Genomic DNA, 13,390 nt, shown 5'->3' with positions numbered 1-13,390 from the left:
GGCCTCAAGTGATTCTTTCAGCCTCCTGAATAGCTGGGATTATAGGCACAAGCCACCACACCTGGCTGTATTTTCTATTTTGAAAGTCCTTATATAACCCTTAAATTACATACGCCCAGAAAGTTCATTTTCATCCATTTAGCTATGTAGACAGGAATGAAAATGTAATGTTTAGAACATTGATTATGATGTGAGACTGCCTATGTTCAGAATCTCTGATCTAGCCATGATGGAGAAACAAAGACTGGACTTAACCTCCTTCTATAAACAACTAAATAAAATAAAGGAAAGAAATACTGGCTGAGTACATTGGCTCATGCCTCGGTAATGCCAGCAATTTAGGAGGCTGAGGTGGGTGGAATGCTTGAGCTGAAGAGTTCGAGACTAGCCTGGGCAATGTGGTGAAAACTCATCTCTACAAAAAATGCAAAAAAATTAGTCAGCCATGGTGGTGCACACCTGTGGCCCCAGCTACTCAGATGACTGAGGTGGGAGGATGGCTTGATCCCAGGAAGTTGAGGCTGCTGTGAGTGGATCGTGCCACTGCACTCCAGCATGGTCAACAGACTGTGTCTCAAAAAGAAAGAGAGACAGAGAGAAAGAAAGACAAATAAATAAATAAATACCTTCAGACACTGATTAGTGTCTGATTAACAGGTAGTACAGGATTATGATTCTCAAAATCAGGGAAACAAGTGAGAGAGAGGATTTCTGCCTGGGGATAGTTTTTGGACTACAAATATGTACAGGGAGGAGGAACTGGCCTCAATAAGTTGAGGAGATGGCTGAAATTTTTAGGGCAGTGTCCTATAAAGAAGGAAGCTATGACAAAAAAAAAAAAAGCCCCAGAAATCTGCCCTGGGGTCCTGTGACTCTGCTTAGTAGGCAGAATGTTCATAGAGTGAAAGTTCACAAAGATGAATTGGAACCAATAGTTGAAAGCAGAATTATCTTTCGAAATCACCAAGTTCTGACTGCCCAGAGTAGAGGGTCTCAACAATTATACAGGGCTTTCAGTGTGAACCCCAAATGGGTAAACCTTAGCAATAGAGCTAACTATCCCTAAAGGAAAGTCCATTTTATACCTACTCTTCCAAAGATTAAAGATAGACCTCAAAGAGATCAAATTGTTCTGCATTTAATTACCTGAAAAAATGAAAAACAACACTCTTTAAATGAAAACAGCAAAAATCAGATATATAACATGTAACACTGACAATGCCTGGTTGTCAACCAGAAATTACTAAATATGCCCAGAAGCAGTAAAATGTGTCCTACAACTAAGAGAAAAAAAATCAATGGAGACAGAAATGACAAGATGGGGCTATCAGAAAAAGACACTAAAACAGATTATATATTTATGAACAAGTATTTAAATGAAAACATGAACATAACAGACAAATGAAAGATATTTAAAAAAAGCAAAATAGCAAAACTTAAAGAGATGAAAAATACAATACAGTCATCCTTTTGTATTTGTGGAGGATTTGTTTCAGGGCTCCAAGGATACCAAAATCCACAGATACTCAAGTCCCTTATGTAAATCATTTATTTGCGTATAACCTACCCACATTCTCCTGTATACTTTAAATCACCTCTAGATTACTTATAATACCAAATACAATGTAAATGCTATGTAACTAATTTTTATATGGTATTGTTTTTACTTGTATTATTTTTTATTGTTATAATTTTTTTTATTGTTTTTTAAAAACACTTTCTATTTGTGGTTGGTTGAATCTGTGGATGCGAAACCCACAGACATGGAGGGCTGACTGTATCTTAAATGAAAATTTCACTTGATGAGATTAATTGATTAGACACTGCAGAAAAAAATCTGAACTTGAAATAATTGAAATAGAATCAATTGCAAAGGAAGCACAGGGATGAAAGAAGACTAAGAAACAAAAACAGAGACTCAGTTGCCTGTGGGATAATACCAAGTGATCTGTCATATGTGTAATTATAGTTCTATGGGAAATGAGAAGGTGGAGAGACAAAAGATATCTGAAAAATGATGAAATAGTTTCCAGATTTGATGAAAAGTATAAACCAATAGATTTGAGGAGCTCAGTGAAATCCAATGAAAACGAAAAAAGAAAACAATGCCCAAAACGTAATAAAATTACTGAAAACCAGTGAAAAGGAGAAAATTGTAAATGCAGCAAGACCTCCTCCCCAAAAAAGATAAAGAATAAAAAACAAACAAAAAAAAAGAAATTTCACAGACTTCTGGTGAGAAATTATGTAAACAAGAAGGCAATGGAATAACATATTTAGAATGAGAAAAATCTCTTTGGATTTTGTGTATCTAACAAAGGACTTGTATCCAGCATACATAAGGAAGAACTCTTACCAGACAAAGTACCAATAAAAATAACAAGACAAACAACCCAATAAAAAGTGGGCAAAGTATTTGATCAGACATTTAATAAAAGCAGATGACAAATAGATACAACCTATGCTAAACATCATAGTCATCAAGGATATGTACTTTAAAACTCCAATGACGATTCAGTATATAGCCATTGGAATGGCTAAAATTAAAATACTTACAATATCAGATGTTAAAAAGGGTATGGAGAAACTAGAATTTTCATACATTGCAGGTGATAATGCAAAATGGTACAGTCACTTTGGAAAACTGGCAATTACTTTTAAAGTCAAATACTCACCTACCATTTAATCCATCAGTTCCATTCCACATTATTCACCCATTAAAAATGAAAACAAGTCCACACAAAGACTTGCACCCAAGTGGTCAGAGAAGCTTTATTTGCAATTGCCAAAACCTGAAAACAATCCAAGTTTATATCAATAGGTGAACAGATAAGAAAAATTTGATACATTCACGTATTAGAATAGTATGCAGCATTAAACAAAAAAAAAAGAACAAACTACTACATGCAACAACTTGGATGAATATCAAAAACGTTGAACAAAAGAAGCCAGACACAAAGGAGTACCTACTGTGTGATTCCATGTACTCAGGTATGAAAAGACAAATTTAATCTATAGCAACAATAGCTAGACAGATTGTTTTCTGAAGCCAGGGATGGGAGGAGATTGGGATGGGTCACAAGGCATCTTTCTAGGACAGTGAAGTTTTCTATATTTTGTTTATGGAGGTAGTTACAAATATGTATGAGTGTGTTAAAACTCATCAAAATGAACAAATTAGCATTTTTCTATATAAAAATTATATTTCAGCACAAATGATTTTTTTAAAAACCTAGCTGTTCTGTTTGCTATTTGAAGGAAGGTATTAATATAGATATCCTGTCTGTACCACAGTTTCCTCAAAGGTAAATTGGGGATAATATTATTACCTCACCTGGAATGGTTGTGGAATTAAGTTAATGATTGCAAAGCTGTTTCTTAATTTTATTTTTTGTCTTTTTGAAAAGTTTTATTGCAAATGAACAAATTCATCATGAAATCTTTGCCCATGCCTATGTCCTGAATGGTATTGCCTAGGTCATCTTCCACGGTTTTTATAGTTTGGGGTTTTACATTGTTGTATATATTTAGATTGTTGTATATATTTATAGGGTACAAAGTGATTTAATGATTTTTGAACATAAGGAATAATTAAACTAATTAACATATCCATCATCTCAAATACTTATCATTTTTATGATAAAGACATTTGAAATTTATTCTCTTGGTGATTTTGAAATGCACAATACACTATTATTAAATATATTCACTATGCTGTGCAATGCATCTCAAAAAAAAACAACAACAACACACTCCTCCCATCTGAGGCTTTGCACCATTTGACCATCGTTCCATTTCCGCCACCCATAGCCTTTAGTAAACACCATTCTACTCTCTTCTTTTATGAATTCCACTGTTTGAGATTCTACATATAATTGAGAACATGTGATATTTGTCTTTCTGTGCCTTGCTGTGCCTAGCTTATTTTATTTAGCATGTCTTCCAGTTCCATCCATATTGACACAAATGACAGAATGAATTTCTTTTTTAAAGCTGAATAGTATTTTATTGTGTACATATACTACATTTTATTTGTCCATTCATCTGTTGATAGACACGTAGTGTCCACAATTGTCCATAAGTGAATAGTGCTAAAAGGAACATGGAAGTGCAGACATCTCTGACATACTTATTTCAGATCTTTTGGGTAAATACCCAGAAGTGAGATTGTTGGATCATGTGGTAATTCTATTTTTAGTTTTTTGAGGAACCTCCATACAGTTTTCCAGAAGGGCAGTATGAAATTATATTCCAAACAACAGTGTTCAGCTGTCCTTCTTTCTCCAAATCCTTGCCACATGTACTTTCATCATTTTGATAATAGCTATTCTGACAGGTATGAGGTGATGACTCACTGTGATTTTAACTTGAATTTCCCTAGTGATTAGTGATATTGAGCATTTTTTTCATATATCTGTTGGCCATTTGTATGTCTTCTTTTGAGACATATCTACTTTTTATTGGATTGTTTGTTTTCTTTCTGTAAAGGTATTTGAGTTGCTTATAAATTATCCCCTTATCAGATGTATAGCTTGCAAAATATTTTCTCCACATTCATAGGTTGTCCCTTCAGTCTGTGAATTGTTTCCTTTGGTTTGCAGAAGATTTTTAGTTTGATGTAATCCTATTCATCTCATTTTGCTTTTGTTGCTTGTGTTTTCAGGGTCATATCCAAGAAATCATTGCTTAGGCCAACATCATGGAGCTTTGCCCCTGTCTTCTTCTAGAAGTTTTACAATTTTCAGTCTTCATTTTTTAATTTTTAATTTATTTTTATTATGTATTTTTATTTCAGTAGTTTTGGGGGTACAAGTGGTTATTGGTTACATGGATAAGTTCTTTAGTGGTGATTTCTGAAATTTTGGTGCACCTGTCAACTGAGCTGTATACACTGTATCCAATATGTAGTCTTTTATCTCACACCCGCCTCCCACCCTTCCCACCTGAGCCCCCAAAGTTTATTATATTGTTCTTATGCCTTTGCATCCTTATAGCTTAGCTCCCACTTATAAGTGAGAACATATGATATTTGGTTTTCCATTCCTGGGTTACTTCACTTAGAATAATGGCCTCCAGTTCCATCCAAGTTTCTGCAAAAGACATTATTTTGTTGCTTTTTATGGTTAAGTAGTATTCCATGGTGTGTATATACCACATTTAATTTACCCACTCATTGGCTGATGGGCACTTAGATTGTTTCCATATTTCTGCAATTGTAAAATGTGCTGCTATAAACGTGTGTACTTGTGGCTTTTTTTACTTTTATTTTAAGTTCAGGGGAACATGTGCAGAATGTGCAGGTTTGTTACATAGGTAAACATGTGTCAAAGGAGTTTGTTATACAGATTATTTCCTCAGCCAGGTATTAATCCATTAGTTATTTTTCCTCTCTCCCTCCTCCCACTCTCCACCCTCCAGTAGGCCCCAGTGTGTATTCTCTATGTGTCCATGTGCTCTCATCATTTAGCTCCTGCTTATAAGTGAGAACATGTGGTATTTGGTTTTCTATTCCTGCATTAGTTTGCTAAGGACAGTGGCCTCCAGCTTCATCCATGTCCCTGCACAGAACATGATCTCATTCTTTTTATGGCTGCATAATATTCCATAGTGTATACATACCATATTTTCTTTATCTAATCTATCATTGATGGGCATTTAGGTTGATTCCATGTCTTTACTATTGTGAACAGTGCTGCAGTGGATATATGTATGCATGTGTCTTTATAATAGAACGATTTATATTCCTTTGCATGTGTACTCAGTAATGGCATTGCTGGGTCAAATGGTAGTTTCGTCTTTAGGTCTTAGAGGAATCGCCACGCTGTCTTCTACAATGGCTGAACTAATTTACACTCTCATCAACAGTGTATAAGTGTTCCTTTTTCTCCACAACCTCACCAGCATCAGTTATTTTTTGACTCTTTAGTAATAGCCATCCTGACTGGTGTTAGATGGTAGCTCATTGTGGTTTTGATTTGCATTTCTCTAATGATCAGTGATGTTGAGCTTTTTTTTCATGTGATTGTCGGCTGCATGTAGTGACTGTTCATGTCCTTTACCCACTTTTTTATTGAGTTGTTTGATTTTTCTTGTAAATTTGTTTACATTCTTTATAGATGCTGGATATTAGATCTCTGTTAGATGACTAGTTTGCAAAAATTGTCTCCCATTCTGTGGGCTGTTTACTCTGTTGATAGTCTCTTTTGCTGTGCAGAAGCTCTTTAGTTTAATTAGATTCCATTTCTCAATTTTTGCTTTTATTGCAATTGCTTTTGGCATCTTCATCATGAAATCTTTGCCCGTGCCTATGTCCTGAATGGTATTGCCTAGGTCATCTTCCAGGGTTTTTATAGTTTGGGGTTTTACATTTAAGTCTCTAATTCATCTTGAGAAAATTTTTGTATATGGTATAAGGAAGGGGTTCAATTTCAATCTTCAGCATATGGCTAGCCAGTTATGCCAGCACCATTTATTGAATAGGGATTCCTTTCCCCATTGCTTGTCTTTGTCAGGTTTGTTGAAGATCTGATAGTTGTAGGTGTATGGTCCTATTTCTGGGTTTTCTGTTCTGTTCCCTTGGTCTATGTGCCTTTTCTTGTACCAGTACCTTGCTGTTTTGGTTAGTGTAGCCCTGTAGTGTAGTATGAAGATGGGTAGTGTGATGCCTCCAGCTTTGGTCTCTTTGAGTTGGATTGCCTTGGCTATTTGGGTTCTTTTTTTGGATTTACTTGAATCTTTAAATAGTTTTCTCTAGTTCTGTGAAGAATGTCAATGGTAGTTTAATGGAAATAGCATTGAATCTAAAATTGCTTTGGGCAGTATAGCCATTTTCACAATACTGATTCTTCCTATCTATGAGCATGGAATGTTTCTCCATTTGTTTGTATCCTCTCTGATTTCCCTGAGCAGTGGTTTGTAGTTCTCCTTGTAGAGATCTTTTACCTCCCTAGTTAACTGTATTGCTAGGTATTTTATTCCTTTTGTGGCAATTGTGAATGGTAGTTCATTTATGATTTGGCTATCAGCTTGATTGTTGTTGGTGTATAGGAATGCTAGTTATTTTTGCACGTTGATTTTCTATTCTGAGACTTTGCTGAAATTATCAGCTTAAGAAGCTTTTGGGCCAAGACAGTGGAGTTTTCTAAATATAGGATCATGCCATCTGCAAACAGGGATACTTTGACTTCATATGTGGATGCCCTTTTTTTTTTTTTTTTCTCTTGCTCAGTTGCCCTGGTCAGAACTTGCAATACTGTGTTGAATAGAAGTAGTGAAAGAGTACATCCTTTTCTTCTGCCAGTTTTTAAGGGGACTGCTTCCTGCTTTTGCCCATTCAGTATAATGTTGGCTGTGGGTTTGTCAGAGATGGCTCTTATTATTTTGAGGTATGTTCCTTCAATACCTAATTTATTGACAGTTTTTAACATGAAGGATGTTGAATCTCATTAAAGGCATTTTCTGCATCTCTTGAGATAATCCTGTGGTTTTTGTCTTTAGTTCTGTTTATGTGATGAGTCACATATATTGATTTGTGTATGTTGAACCAACTTTGCATCTTGGGGATGAAGCCTACTTGATCATGGTGGATAAGCCTTTTCAGCCCAGCGCTGCTGAATTCGGTTTCCTGGTATTTTGTGGCAGACTTTTGCACTGATGTTCATCAAGGATACTGGCCTGAAGTTTCCTTTTTTTGTTGTATCTCTGCCAGGCTTTGGTATCAGGATGATGCTGGCCTCATAGAATGACTTAGGGAGGAGTCCTTCATTTTTAAGTTTTTGGATTAGTTTCAGCAGGAATGGTACCAGCCCTTCTTTGTTCATCTAGTAGAATTCAACTGTGAATCCATCTGGTCCTAGGGTTTTTTTGGATGATAGACTATTACTACCTCAATTTTAGAACTCATTTTTGGTCTGTTCAGGGATTCAATTTCTTCCTGGTTTAGTCTTGGGAGGGTGTGTATGTCCAGGAATGTATCCATTTCTTCTAGATTTTCTAGCTTATGTCTGTAGAGGTATTCGTAATGTTTTCTGATAGTTATTTGTATTTCTGTGGGGTCAGTGATAATATCCCACCTGTTATTTCTGATTGCATTTATTTGAGTACTCTCCCTTTTCTACTTTATTAGTCTAGCTGGCAGTGTCTCTTTTATTAAGTTTTTCAAAAAACCCAGCTCCTGGATTCATTGGTCTTTTGAATGGTTTTTCATGTCTCTTTCTCCTTCAGTTCACTCTGATTTGGGTTATTTCTTGTCTTCTGCTAACTTTGGGATTTGTTTACTCTTAGTTCTCTAGGTCTTTTAGTTGTGATATTAGGTTGTTAACTTGAAATCTTTCTAGCTTTTTGATGTGGGCATTTAGTGCTATAAATTTTCCTCTTAATACTGCCCTAGGTATGTCTCAGAGATTCTGGTACATTGTATATTTGTCCTCATTAGTTTCAAAAAACTTGTTGATTTCTGCCTTAATTTCATTATTTACCCAAAAGTCATCCAGGAGCAGCTTATTCCATTTCAATATCATTGTATGGATTTGAGTGAATTTCTTGGTTTTGATTGTGGATTTCATTTTGCTGTGTTGTGAAAGACAGTTTCTTATGATTTCAGGTCTCTTGCATTTGCTGAGGAGTGTTTTACTCCTGATTATGTGATCTATTTTAGAGTAAGTGCCATAGGGTGATGAAAAGAAGTATATTCTATTGTTTTTGTGTGGAGAGTTCTGTGGATATGTCTCAGGTCCATTTGATCCAGTGCTGGGCTCAGGTTTTGAATATCTTTGTTAACTTTCTGTCTATTAGACATATTGTCAGTGGGGTGTTAAAGTTTCCCACTATTATTGTGGCCAGGTCTCTAGAAACTTTCTTTATAAATCTAGGTGCTCCAGTCTTGGGTGCACATATATTTAGGATAGTTAGGTCTTCTTGTTGAATTGAACCCTTTAACATTATGTAATGTCCTTCTTTGTCTTTTTTATCTTTGTTGGTTTAAAGTCTGTTTTGTCAGAAGCTAGGATTGCAACCCCTGCTGTTTTCCATTTTCCATTTGCTTGGTAGATTTTCTTTTATCCTTTTATTTTTAGCCTGTGTGTGTCATTGCATGTGAGATGGGTCTCTTGAAGACAGCATACCAATGAGTCTTGATTCTTTATCCAGCTTGCCACTCTGTGTTTTTTAATAGGGACACTTAGTCCATTTACATTTAAGGTTAGTATTGGTATTTGTGGATTTGAACCTGTCATCATGATGTTAGCTGGTTATTTTGCAGACTTGTTAATGTGGTTGCTGTATAGTGTCACTGGTCTGTGTACTTCAGTGTGTTTTTACAGTAGTTGGTAATGGTCTTTCATTTTTATATTACTGCTTCCTTTAGGAGCTCCTATAAGGCAGGTCTGGTGGTAACAAATTCTCTGAGCATTTGCTTGTCTGAAAAGGATCTATTTCTCCTTCACCTAGGAAGCTTAGTTTGGCCAGATAGGAAATTCTGGGTTGGAACTTTTTTTCTTCAAGTATGTTGAATATTGGCCCCCAATGTCTTTTGATTTGTAGGGTTTCCACTGAGAGCTCCACTGTTAATCTGATGGGTTTCCCTTTGTGGGTGACCTGGCCTTTCTAGCTACCTGTATGAGTTCATTCTCACACTGCTAATAAAGACATACCTAAGATTGCATAATTTATAAAGGAAAGAGATTTAATTCACTCACAGTTCAGCATGACTGTGGAGGCCTCAGGAAACTTACAATCATGGTAGAAGGGGAAGCAAGCATGTTCGTATTCACATGATGACAGGAAGGAGAAGTGCCAAACAAAAGGCAGGAAAGCCCCTTATGAAACCATCAAATCTCGTGAGAACTTACTGACTACCACAAGAACAGCAGCATAGGGGTAACTGTCCCCATGATTCAATCACTTCCCACGACATGTGGGGATTATGGGAACTATAATTCAAGGTGAGATTTGGGTGGGGACACAGCCAAATCATATCACTGCCTTTAACATTTTTTCTTTCATTTTTACCTTGAAGAATCTGATGATGTGTCTTGGGGATGATCTTCTCATGGATCTTACTAGGGTTCTCTGAATTTCCTGAATTTTAATGTTGGCTTCTCTAGCTAGGTTGGGGAAGTTCTCATGGATGATATTCTGAAATATGTTTTCCAAGTTGGCTCCATTCTCTCCATCTCTTTCAGGTACACCAATCAGTCATAGATTCAGTCTCTTTACATAATCCCATATTTCTCAGATATTTTGTTCTTTCTTTAATTCTCTTTATTCTTGTCTGCTTGTTTTATTTCAGAAAGGCAGTCTTCAAGCTCTGAGATTTTTTTCTCTGCTTGGTTTATTCTACTATTAATACTTGTGGTTGCATTATGAAATTCTTCTAGTGTGTCTTTCAACTCTATCAGGTCGTTACATTCTTCTCTTTACTGGCTATTTTGTCTGTCAGCTCCTGCAATGTTTTATGATGATTTTTAGCTTCCTTTCGTTGGGTTACAATGTACTTCTTTAGCTCAGTGATCTTTGTTCCTGTCCATATTCTGAATTCTACTTCAGCCATCTCAGCCTCAGTCTGGTTCCAGAGTCTTGCTGGACAGGTATTGCAGTCATTTGGAAGAAAGAGCACATTCTGGCTTTTTGAGTTTTTAGCATTCTAGAACCATCATTTAACTGATGCTTTCTCATCTTTGTGTGCTTATCTACGTTCAGTTTTTGAGGTTGCTGACCTTTGGATGGTTTTTATTTTTCTTTAACAGTCTGGCCACTTTTCTGTAGGTCTGCTTGTGGTATGCTGGGGTTCCACTGCAGTTTCTAGTTGCCTTGGATTTTCCAGTATTTGGAGTTATCATCAGTGAAGTCTGTGAAGCAGCTAAGATGACAACCTGCCCCTTCCCCTGGGAGTGCCATCCCAGGGAGGTAAGGACCAGCTGCCAGCCTGAATGCACCTGCAGGACATGGCTGGAGACCCTAATTTGGTGGTCTCATCCAGTCATGAGGAATGGGATTGGGAACCCCCTTAACAAAGTAGTCTGGCCATGTTTTCATACAGTAGCCATCCTGTGCTGGGGAGTCCACTTCAGCCCCTTGTTGCCTCAGACACTAAAGCCTGAAGCCTGGCAAGGCTAAGTTGCCAAAACCTCTGTCAGCCAGAGAACACCAGTGGTGGTAGCCAGAGACCCCAGTTGGGAGGCCCCACAGGATGAATAGGAATGGGGTTGGGGACATGCTTAAAAAAGCAGTCTGACCATGTTTTTGTGGGGGTGTTGTGCTGTGCTGGGGTACCACTTTTACCCCCAGTCAGCTGGGGCTCTCTAAAGCCCGAAGGCTGGTACTGCTAAGTTGCCCAAGCAGCAAAGATGGCAGCCTGCCCCTCCCTCTGGGAGTTCCATCTCAGGGAGTTTTCAAATCTGTATAGGCCAGAGAACACTGATGGGGGTGGCTGGAGGCCCTGGTTGGGAGGTTCCACCCAATGACAAGGAACAGGATTGGGAACCCACTTAAAGAAGCAGTCTGGCCATGGTTTTGTAGAGCAGATGTGTTGTGCTGGGGTGCCGCCTCTGCCCCTGGTCAGCTTGGGCTATCCAGAGCCCAGAGGATGGAATGACTAAGTCACCCAAACAGAAAAGATGGTGACCCACTCCTCCCTCTGGGAGCTCTGTCTTAGGAAGTTTTGTTGTTGGTTTTGGTTTTTTGTTGTTGTTGTTTTTTGTTGTTTGTTTTTGTTTTTGTTTTTTGTTTTTTGACAGAGTGTTGCTCTGCCACCAGGCTGGAGTGCAGTGGCGCAATCTCGGCTCACTACAACCTCCACCTCCTAGGTTCAAGCAATTCTCCTGCCTCGGCCTCCCGAGTAGCTGGGACTACAGTGTGCCACCATGCCCAACTGATTTTTGTATTTTTAGTAGAGACGGGGTTTTACCATGTTGGCCAAAATGGTCTCAAATCTCTTGACCTTGTGATCCGCCTGCCTCAGCCTCCCAAAGTACTGGGATTACAGACATGAGGACTGCACTCAGCTGTCTTAGGAAGTTTTTAAACCTCTGTCCGCTGGAGAACACTGGTGGGATTGGCTGGAGAACCCGGTTTGGAGATTCCACCCAGTGAGGAGGAACAGATATGGGACCTACTTAATGAATAAGTCTGGTCATGCTTTTGTAGAGAAGCCGTGCTGTGCTGTGGTTCTGCTTCTGCCCCCGATTGGCTTGGGCTCTCCAAAGCCAGTAGGCTGGAATGGCTAAGGGGCCCAAACAGCAAAGATGGTGGCCCACCCTTCCCTTTGTGAGCTCTCTCCCAGGGCGTTTTCGAATCTCTATCACGTGGAGAACACCAGCGGGGTGGCTGGAGGCCCCAGTTTGGAGGTCTTGCCAAATGAGCAGGAACAGATAAGGGACCTGCTTAAGCAGTCTGGCCACCCTTTGGTAGGGTAGTTGTGCTGTGCTGGGGAACCCCTTCCACCTCCAGTCAGTTTGGAATCTCCAAAGCCTGCAGGCTATAGTGGCTAAGTTTCCCAAACAGCAAACATAGTGGCCTGCCCCTCCATCCAAGAGCTTCATCTCAGGTGCAACACTGCTACCTGTGGCTGGCTGGAATTCCAAGCCACTGGATCTTATCCTGTGAGGCATTGTGAAAGTAGGACCCCCAGACTATCACTGCTTGGGGCCCTGGATTCAGCCTCTTTCCTAGGGGTATATATGGGGGTCTAACCTCCCACTTTGCCAGCATTGCAGTTACTTTTGCTGGAAAGCCTGGAGCTGGAATATCTAAAGCTCCTGCGTTTCTGTGCATACCTGAGTGACTACTCTGCCAAGACTCCATGTAGCTCTGTGTGTCAGACTGAAGGCCCTGGTGAAGTGGGTTCACAAGGGGATCTCCTGACCCAAGGGTTGCAAAGATCCATGGGAGAAGTGTGGTTTCCTGTGGTCACACATTCACTCACCACTTCCTTGGGTGGGGGAGGTTCACTTGGCTCTGTGTCACTCCTGGGTGGACCATTGTCCTTCCTTGCTTTTCTCTGTTCTCCGTGGGTCAAGTTGTTTCCTTTATTAGTCCCAATGCAAGTACCTGGATGTTTCAGTTGAAGGTACTGTATTTACTCACCCTTTTCATACCTCTCTGTGAGAGCCACGCACTCTAGCTCCTTCTAGTCAGCCATCTTGGCCACTCCCTCCAAATTCTTAAAAATTATTTAAATCTCTTTGTTAAATTTCTAAATTTAGTCATTTATTGTTTTCCATATGTTGTTGAGTTGTTCCTGTGTATTCTTATGAAGTTTGCTAAGCTTCCTTAAAATAATTATTTTTAACCTGGGTGTGGTGGTGTTTACCTGTAGTCCCAGCTACTCAGGAAATTAAGGTGTTGTTATTGAGTCTAGGAGTTCAGAGGCAACATAGTGGGACCCTACCTC

General features: G+C 38.8%; 1 protein-coding gene across 19 annotated transcripts in view; it reads left to right on the top strand.

The window, feature by feature from the left end:
• The window catches only part of DNAH14 (dynein axonemal heavy chain 14), a 499,118-nt gene that overhangs the window by 135,447 nt on the left and 350,281 nt on the right, over positions 1 to 13,390 (top strand). Inside the window, exon 16 of one of the 19 annotated variants that reach the window (XM_054519636.1) lies at positions 10,746 to 11,668. The exons of the other annotated variants lie outside the window; for them this stretch is intronic. Within the exon in view, the coding sequence (XP_054375611.1) occupies positions 10,746 to 10,804 (59 nt within the window). The 3' untranslated portion in view covers positions 10,805 to 11,668. Of the gene's footprint in view, positions 1 to 10,745; positions 11,669 to 13,390 lie in introns of those variants that run through there. 19 annotated transcript variants of the gene reach the window in all.

The sequence above is a fragment of the Pongo abelii genome, chromosome 1, assembly GCF_028885655.2.
Source record: "Pongo abelii isolate AG06213 chromosome 1, NHGRI_mPonAbe1-v2.0_pri, whole genome shotgun sequence".
NCBI classification, from domain to species: domain Eukaryota; kingdom Metazoa; phylum Chordata; class Mammalia; order Primates; family Hominidae; genus Pongo; species Pongo abelii.
This window is presented reverse-complemented; position numbering and strand designations above follow the sequence as displayed.